Genomic DNA, 9,185 nt, shown 5'->3' with positions numbered 1-9,185 from the left:
GTGGGAAGGGAGAAAATTGCAGCAATGAATGAATGGAAATCCAAAACCTCTCTAAAAAAATTATAAATAAAAATTTCTTATAAAAATATGCCTGAAAGATCCATATTTCAATGTGAACAAATGGAAAGATGTGCCTTTTTCTTGGTTAGAATGACTCAGAGTCATAAAGCTGTTGATTCTTCTGAAGGTCATTTATAAATGTAGCCAGACTAATTGATACTAACTTTCACATGGAAAATTATTAAACAAACATGCAAGAATATCTAGGAATCCACATATTCAAGGAGTAAAAGAAAACCTTGAAGGGCATCAGGTTGCATCTAGTAAATCATGCTGTAACTGCCCTGTAATGAAAACAGTGAGGAAATGTTTCTGAATATACAGACCAGGAGCAAAGAACTGAAATCCACAAATAGACTCAAGTATGTAGGGACATTTTATATGATAAAGTGGCTTTTTTTTTTAAAAAAAGGTGTCATCTTGAACCACTAAAAATCCCAACTGGTGTTGTACAACTGGGAAGCCATTTGCATAAAAAATATTAGGTAAATTTTCATACCACATACATGAATAAACTCTGAATTAATAAAAAAAGTAAGTTACTAGAATAAAACAAATTTCTTCTACAAACTAGGAGTGCAGAAAGAGTTTCTAAATGTTGCAATAGGTAAAAATTAGAAATATTTGCAAGTAGTTATTAATAATTTAAACATATAAGGACATAAAAATATTGCTTGCCTTTTTAGCCAAAAAAGTGAAAATTAGATCCCATTGAGAGTTATGTCAGCAGACCTGAATAAGTTACTTATAAAGTGTCATTAACAAGTATATGCTGGAAGGAGAGGAAGTGCCTTCCTGGAAGGGAAGGAGATCTGCTTACCTTCTTCAGTTTCTTGCGGGCCTTGCTGTGGTTCCCCTCCGCCAGGTCTGCCTTGCCCAGGAGCCGGTATGTCGCAGCCACTTCAGGACTGAAATCACCAAATGCTTCCACCTTGGCTCCTAAGGACTCTTTTAGCAAGGACAGTGCTCTCTGTGAAAGGGAAAAGCACTGTCTGATTAGAGGTCTCACATTGTCTCAAAAAGTTGGAAATAAAAATATCTTTTGACCCAGCAATTCCTCAACAGGGAATATACCCTAAAGAAACCAGAGCTGCCACCCAAAGAGCTATATGCATACCCATGTTTATTGCTATTATATTCACAATAGCAAAGAGGGAGAAGCAACCCAGAGCTCATTAACAAAGAAATGAATAGAGAAGCTGTGGTATGTTCACACAATGAAATATTACACAGCAATGAAAAACAAGCAACTTCTAAAATATTACACAACATGGGTGACCCTGGAGGATTTTATGCTGAGTGAAATATCTCAACTACAAAAGGACAAATTAATATAACATCACTGTTCTAAAACATGACAGACATGGGAACTTGGGGAAAATGGGGAAAAGAGGGGATAATGAATACTGAAACCATACATATGAAGGAAAGAATTGTTTAAAAGGAATATGTGATTAAAAATTATACATACAACAACAATCCAGAATAAGTACATTGCAAAGTGGACAGGGGAGGAGTGGGGAGGGAAAGAATTGTTTAGAAGGAATATGTGATTAAAAATTATACATACAACAACAATCCAGAATAAGAAATACATTGCAAAGTGGACAGGGGAGGAATGGGGAGGGATAGAGAAGGAGATTTTTTCGGGGGGGGGGGATTGTGTAACAATGAATGGATATTTTTTACAAAAAGAAAGTGAACTGGGTGGGAGAGGAAAATGTGCAACAATAAATAAATGAAAATCCCAACTTTTTTGTAAACTTTTGTTAGAATCACAATTAAAAAAAGAAAAAAGAGGCAAATGGAAAAAAATTGTACCACTGAACATACATGTGAAGAATGTAAAAATGCAGATGATCTGTTATATACATATTTATTAGGATTTACAAACACACACACATAAAAATTGGCTCAGTCAGACAATGGTAGAGCCAAGATTTGAATTTGACCAGAAATTTTCACATTGTCTGGTTCCAGGCTTTCTTTCTTCTGTTGACACTAGATATTCTTACATAAGTGAAAACTACAGTTTCCTGGCAATTTATCTACTTACATAACATCCAGGATTTCCTATTTCTCATAGGAAACAGGTCAGAAAATGAAAAGTAAACATTCCAACATGACATCTCATTTTAGTTGGCTCATATAATTTATACCAAGATAAACTAAAAGAAAAAAAAGGAAGAAAATAAGCAATATTTCCTTATATCAATTTCTAGTCAGATGCCAAGATAAAACAAAGGGAGAAGCCCTTTAGAATCTGTAAGCTGGATATTTTTTTCTGAGACTCCTCTGCAGTCTTACTAATAAAAGCACAGGGTGAGTGCAGAGCATGCATGTTGAAATCACCACCAGAGAATATAGGGACAATGAAGGTGCTGCCTGCCACGTAGCGTCTAGGGCCTCCCAGCAGGGCTCCACACACAGCAGAGGTAGGCTCCACATGGTGAGCCTTTAATTGGCAATAATGTAAATCAGTTGTTGGTATGACTTGGAGAAACCACATTAAAGATGCTGATGAGGCAGAAATAAACTTCTTAAGTGTGAAAAGAAGTCACTCTTGGCATCAAGAAGTTATATAAATTGTCTATTGTATCAAACATTACACCCCTTCATATATGAGGTCAGGTGCAAAGCTTAAATGCACACTTGCCTTATGCGAAAATCCATTATTCTCAGGGACCAAATCCCCTCCCAGTGTCTATGAGCAAGGACTCAGTTTAGTGTATGTGTTGTGTTTGGGACAGTTTCAGGTGGATGGAAGTGTGAGGGGAAAGATGCATATAGATGTGCAGGCTTAGAGAGTACAGTAATTGGGCAGCAGAGAAAGCATTGGAAGAGGAGACAATGAGGTGGACTTCCACTCTGGTCCCATGGGGGATGGTCTTGCGCCAGGCAGATAAGTTTGGATTTTCTTACAATAAGACAATCTAGAGAAAATTAAAAATCTGAGGAGGTTTTTGAACAGGAGAGTGACACAACCAGAAGAGAAACCCACACAGGGTGGCTTAAACTGGCACAATGGCCTCACTAACATTTTATCTTAAATGTAAGTATTTTCCTCCCCTGGATTTCCTGACTGTTGGAGATGAGTTCTGTCCCCTCCACCTGCTGTGGCCACATGGTCGAGATCCTGCCATGTTCACCACTAAGGTTGTCCTGTGACTCCATTCTGCTCACTGATTCTGGCTAGAACTCTGAGTGAGAATCCTGCTCATCCACATCCATAGCTAGTTTATTTTGACCAAACTCACCGCTTCTTGCCCAGTCCTTTTCAGGAAATGACAAAACTCATCTTGAATGGAAAGGAATTTGCCTCTTCTCATATCTTCAGCTCCTCTCAGATTAGCCATGCTCTCTTGGAAATACTGCTCAGCCACCTCTGAGGAAAGGCATCAGAACAACTTCAAAAAGGGTTTGCAAAGAAACGACAACTGAATAAAGAAATAAACTTTTAGCAGTGGTGAACTATTTGAAAATACTAAGCATTTGGATAAGAGAAAACCAGTTAAGGAAATTATACTTTTTCCCAATGATTAATATGTCCTTTCCAAAATTGCTTGCCTATTTTAAGTATTTATTAGAGTAGCGGTCCCCTTTTCTGTACCAATTTCTGAGTGATAACTCAGATACAATCCTGCTACAAAATCCTAAGTGAGTAATTAATTCATTTTCTCATCATTTAGGAGGCCAGGAAGTTGAATTTGGGGTGCTAACAGTAAGGGAAGGCTCTGTTGGCTCAGGGTGGGGGGCAGTTCCTGTTCTTAGCGATCTTCATGTAGGTTATCATCTATCTCTTTCTGTCTCAGCTAACTTTATCTATTCCCTTTTTTGTGTCAAACAAGGTTGAAGCAAGGTGCAATCTAAACTAACAATCCCCCATTAACAAAGAAAACCCATTCCCAAACACAATTTTAACCACTTCAGAAGTTAGGAACAAAAATACAATTTGTAGGGACATAATATAACACATAAAAATGAATAAAGAAATAAGTTCAAAAAAGGACCCTGAATTCCAGATGAGAATGCTGCCTGATGATCCCTTGACAAGAAGAAAAGTCGGTCTAACTGTGCCATACTTCGGACCTACAGAAGTGTAAGCTAATAAATCGTTGCTGTATAAGTTGTAATTTGTTATCCAGTAATATTGTTGTTGTTGTGTACCTTCGAGTCAGCACCGACCCATAGTGACTGACCCTCTAGTGAGTTTTCAGAGGCAGTAAATTGCATGGGAGGAGATTGCCCATCTTTCTCCCAAGGAGTGGCTGGTGGATTTGAACAGAGTGCCTTTGAGATTATAGAGCAGTTTCTTACTACTAGGCCACCAAAGCTCCCTTCTGTCCAGCAACAGAAAACTAATAAAACCAGAAATCCCTAAAATGGAGACAAGAAAAATTATACTGGCCAAGGCAGGACCTCAAGACTGTTTAACCCTGGTCCATGGCTAGAAAAAAAGGATCTAAAAGAACCTAGGACACACCAGACTTGGAGTACAAAACTTCTAATACATATGCTTCTACCTACCATGGTATTTGAGGGAAAGTGAAACTCTCTCCTCCAGCTGATTTTAGATTCCAAAGCCTACATAACAGGCTACCCCATGTGCAATGTACATTTCCTGCCCTTCCTCCCATCCCAGGAGTAGAGGAGGTCAGATAACTTGGTGCCAAGACAGAAAGGCCTATTTTTAATAATTAATGATTTATTAATCATAAATAACTTTAGTAGAAACACAAATAACAAATATACATATGGACCTCATCTGATGGATTGATCTGAATTATATTGATTACAACGGTGAGAAGAATCTCTGGAGAAGCTCAATATCAGATGTGAAAACTAGATAAGGTGATGATTGTGGAACCGACAAATTGCTCATTTGCAAGTTCAAGTTGAAGCTTAAGAGAATGAAAACAAAGCCACAATAACTAAAATTTGACCTTGAGTCTATCCCACCTGAATGGGGGGAAAAAAATCTAAGGAACTGGTTTGAGGCCTTGAACACTAATGAACGAAGACAATGAAGAATGCAAAATATCATTACAAAGACAAAAGAGGAATAAAAGACCAAGATCAATGTTAGAAAAGACTCTAAATGTTGCATTGCACTAGAGCACTGAGAAGCCAAAGCAAAGAGAAGAAATCAAGAAATTGAGGACCTGAACAGAATATTTCAAAGGGCGGATCAAGAAGACAAAGCAAAGTATTACAATGAAAAGTGAAAAGAACTGGAGTCATAAAATCAAAAGGGATGAACTTGCTCAGCATTTCTTAAGCTGAAGGAACTGAGGAACAAATTCAAGCCTCAAGTTGCAATACTTAAGAATGCTATGGGCAGAATATTTAATGATTGAGGAAGCATCAAAAGAAGATGGAAGGAATACACAGAGTCACAGTACCAAAAAAGATTTGACTGAAATAGAAGAATTTCATGAAACAACATATGATCAAGTGCTGAAGGAGGAAGTTCAAGCTATTTTGAAGAATTGGCATAAAAATAAAGCCCCAGGAATTGATGGAATGCAAATGACATATTTCAGCAAACAGATGCTGCCCTGGACATGCTCACCTGGTTGTGCCAAGAAATCTAGAGGACAACTACCTGGCCAACTGACAGAAAGAGATGCACATTTATGCCCATTCCAAAAAAAGGAGATCAAACTGAGTGTGAAAATTACTGAACAATGTAACTTGCAAGTAAAATCCTGCTGAATATTATCCAAAACTGACTTGAACAATACATCAACACAGAACTATCAGACATACAAGCAGAGTTTAAAAGACACTGTGGCACTAAGTACATCTTAGCCAGTATCAGATGGATCTTGACTGAAAGCAGAAATGTCCAGGGAAATGTCTATCTGTATTTCATTTACTATGCAAAGGTATATGACTGTGTGAATCACAACAAATTGTGGTTAGCACTGAGACGAATGGGAATGCCTGAACACCCAATTGTGCTCATGCAAAACCTATACCTGGATCAGGAAGCAATCAATAGAACAGAGCAAGAAAACATTTCATGGTTCACAATCAGAAAAGGAGTGCATCAAGAATGCATCCTGTCTACATACCTTTTTAATCTATATGCAGAACAGATCAATCAGAACGATGGACTTTATGAGAAAGAATGCAGCATCAGGATTGGAGAAAGACTCATCAACAATCTGAGATATGCAGATGACAGAACCTTGCTTACCAAAACTAAGGAGGACCTGAGGCATTTGCTGTGAAAAGTCAAGGACTTCAGTCTTCAAGAAGACTAGACTATCGGACACAGCAGCAAGATGTGGCAGCAAGACATACAGCTTGAGTATGAGTGAGGGAAGTTAAAAGCAACTGTCACCACATGCCAGAGAGTTGCTTGCTGATTCCACGCAGGCATAAAGGAGCTGCTTCCTGATGCCAGATGCATGCCAGGGAGCTGCTAGCTGAAGCCATTCATGCAGCAAGGAGCTGCTAGCTGATGCCACCCATGCCCTGAGGAGCTGCTTGCTGATGCCATGCAGGTGCCATGGAGCTGCTTCCTGATGACAGATAGGCACCAGGGAGCTGTTTGCTGATGCTAGACACCTGCCGGTAAGCTGCTTATTGATACCACACAGGCACTGTCGAGCTGCTTCCTGACACCACACATGTGCCAGAGAGCTGCTGAACATGCATCAGGGAATGACACTGGAACCTGAGTGGGTGTGAGCCTGCAATTCCAGGCCTGTCATCACCAGCCCATGTCTGGAACTCTAATACTAACAACTGCCAGCCTGTGCCCAGAACACAACTTCCCGATGCACACTGGAGCAATGCTGGAACTTGAATGAGGTGCTTTGGTGGTGGTGGTGGTGAAGGTGGTGGTGTCACTGTTGTTTGACTGGATCACATGGAACCCCTTAAACTCAATCAGAAGAGAGTGAAACAGCTGGAGCTCATTCTTGAAAGGAAAACCAACAACTTCCTGGTTTTCCAATCAGGTCTCCACACTTTGCCTTGCGTCTCCTCATGTCCAGTCCATTCACTGCATTTAACCCAGAGCACCTTGGACTACCCTAGCTGTGGCAGTTGTCTGACAGAGGAGGCTGTTTACACAGGCCTTTACTCCACTGAACTGAGAGAAACTCATGCAGGGTAGATGCGCCACCCTCTACTGGATGACTTCAGATCAAGAAACAGCTATTGCTTCAGACATAAAAACTTCTACCACGGCAATGTCATGTAGGAAGTAGGCTACTTCACCATCTATGCAAGCCCACCTATGCAAGATGTCACCCCAAAAAAGTGACCCAGTACCAATTGATTTCATGAAGCCAGAAAGTCTGATGAAACATTCTGACACAAAATTTAAAAGAACAATAAATGAATATTTTCAAGGGTAAAAGACAAACTTGAGGAATTACAGGACACCACAAACAAAAACCAGGAAGAGCTTAAAAAAATCAATCCAAAACAATGCAGATAAAGCAAATGAGGCATTAGAATCTCTGGAAAAACAAGAAATCACAATCCAAAATATGAGGACCAATGTTTCAGATTCTGTCAACATTATGAAGAAACACATGAACAGAGTTGAAGGGATGGAAGACCTAACCAGTGAAATAGAAGATAGACTTGTCACCACTGATCTGCTAGAGCAAAAAGTAGAATAAAAAAGCAAGGAAAAAGAAGAAAACCTAAGAATAATGTGGGATGCTATCAAGAGAAATAACATGCTCATAATCGGAATCCCAGAACAGGAAGAAGCAAGTAAAAGCACCAAAAAAGTTGTGGAAGAATTACTAAAAGAAAATTTCCCAGGCAAAATGAAGAATGAGAGAATATATATTCAAGAAGCTGAGCAAACATCTATAGAATAGACCCCAAAAGAGAAACAACAAGGCATATCATTGTCAAATTTGCCAGAACCAAAGATAAGGAGAGAATACTGAAAGCAGTGAGGGAGAAACAAACAGTAAGCTATAAGGGAAAGCAGGTAAGATGAAGTGCCAATTTTACAGCAGGAACAGTGCAAGTAAGAAGACAGTGCAATGACATATATAGAACACTCAAAAACACAATTGTCAATCAAGAATATTGTACCCAGCAAAATTGTCCATCAAATATGAATAACAGATCAAGATATTCCCAGAAAAACAGAACATAAGGGAGTTTGTAAAACCAAGGCCAGCATTGAAGGAAACACTGAGAGATGTCCTTCTTATAGAGGTGACACAGAAGCAGGGTGAACCAACGTAACTAGCAGCAACACCAAAAAGAACAAAAATGATAGCAATAAAACCTTGCTTCTCAATAATCACATTGAATGTGAATGGTTTAAATGCACTCCTGGAGAGAAAAAGAGTAGCAGATTGGACAAAAACCCCCAAATTCAACAATATGCTATCTAAAAGAGACACACCTGAAAAATGAAGATATAGAAAAACTAAAAATAAAAAGGTGGGGAAAAAAGATACCAAGCAAATGGCAACAAAAAAAAGAGGAATAGTGATATTAATCTTTGATATAATAAAATTCAATGCCAAAACCATCACAAAGGACATTGAAGGACACTACGTAATACTTAAAGGGCCAATAGAACAAGAGAATATAACAATAATAAATATCTATGCACCAAATGAAAGACCTGCAAAATAAATAAAACAAACATTAACAAAACTGAAAAAGGAAATAGACAACACTACTACAATAGTTGGACTTCAATATACCACTCTCAAGAGAAGATAGAACTTCCAGAAAGAAACTCAACAAAGATGCTTAAGAATTAGACCACACTATAAACCAACTCAATCTCACAGATATTTATAGGCTAATGCACCCAAAATGAGCACAGTATCTCTTCTTCTACAATGTGTAACATTCTCCAGAATAGATAACATTTTAGGATAGAAGGCAAGCATCAATAAATTCAGAAGTATAGAAATAATACAAAGCATCTTCTCAGACCACAATGCTACAAAATTAAAAATTAGTAACAAGAGGAATAAGAAGAAAAAAACATACATTTTGAAGCTGAAGAACACCATGCTTGAACATGAATGGGTGTTGTTGTTGTTGTTGTTATGTGCCGTCGAGTCGCCTGCGACTCATAGCGACCCTATGTACAACAGCCCTAAACTCCGCTCTGTCCTGTG

General features: G+C 38.6%; 2 protein-coding genes across 2 annotated transcripts in view; both read right to left on the bottom strand.

The window, feature by feature from the left end:
• Positions 1 to 9,185, bottom strand: part of LOC102877386 (tetratricopeptide repeat protein 23-like) — a 204,662-nt gene that overhangs the window by 28,270 nt on the left and 167,207 nt on the right. Inside the window, exons 8-9 of the mRNA XM_006902390.1 lie at positions 3,318 to 3,445; positions 881 to 1,030 (exon numbers count right to left, since the gene is read on the bottom strand). Coding sequence (XP_006902452.1) covers positions 881 to 1,030; positions 3,318 to 3,445 — 278 coding nt within the window. The remainder of the gene's footprint in view (positions 1 to 880; positions 1,031 to 3,317; positions 3,446 to 9,185) is intronic.
• The window catches only part of LOC102875388 (protein MAK16 homolog), a 3,149-nt gene continuing 1,183 nt past the window's right edge, over positions 7,220 to 9,185 (bottom strand). Inside the window, exon 2 of the mRNA XM_006902389.1 lies at positions 7,220 to 7,310. Within this exon, the coding sequence (XP_006902451.1) occupies positions 7,220 to 7,310 (91 nt within the window). The remainder of the gene's footprint in view (positions 7,311 to 9,185) is intronic.

The sequence above is a fragment of the Elephantulus edwardii genome, unplaced genomic scaffold, assembly GCF_000299155.1.
Source record: "Elephantulus edwardii isolate Elephantulus edwardi_28Jun2011 unplaced genomic scaffold, EleEdw1.0 scaffold00403, whole genome shotgun sequence".
In the NCBI taxonomy this organism is placed as follows: Eukaryota; Metazoa; Chordata; class Mammalia; order Macroscelidea; family Macroscelididae; genus Elephantulus; species Elephantulus edwardii.
This window is presented reverse-complemented; position numbering and strand designations above follow the sequence as displayed.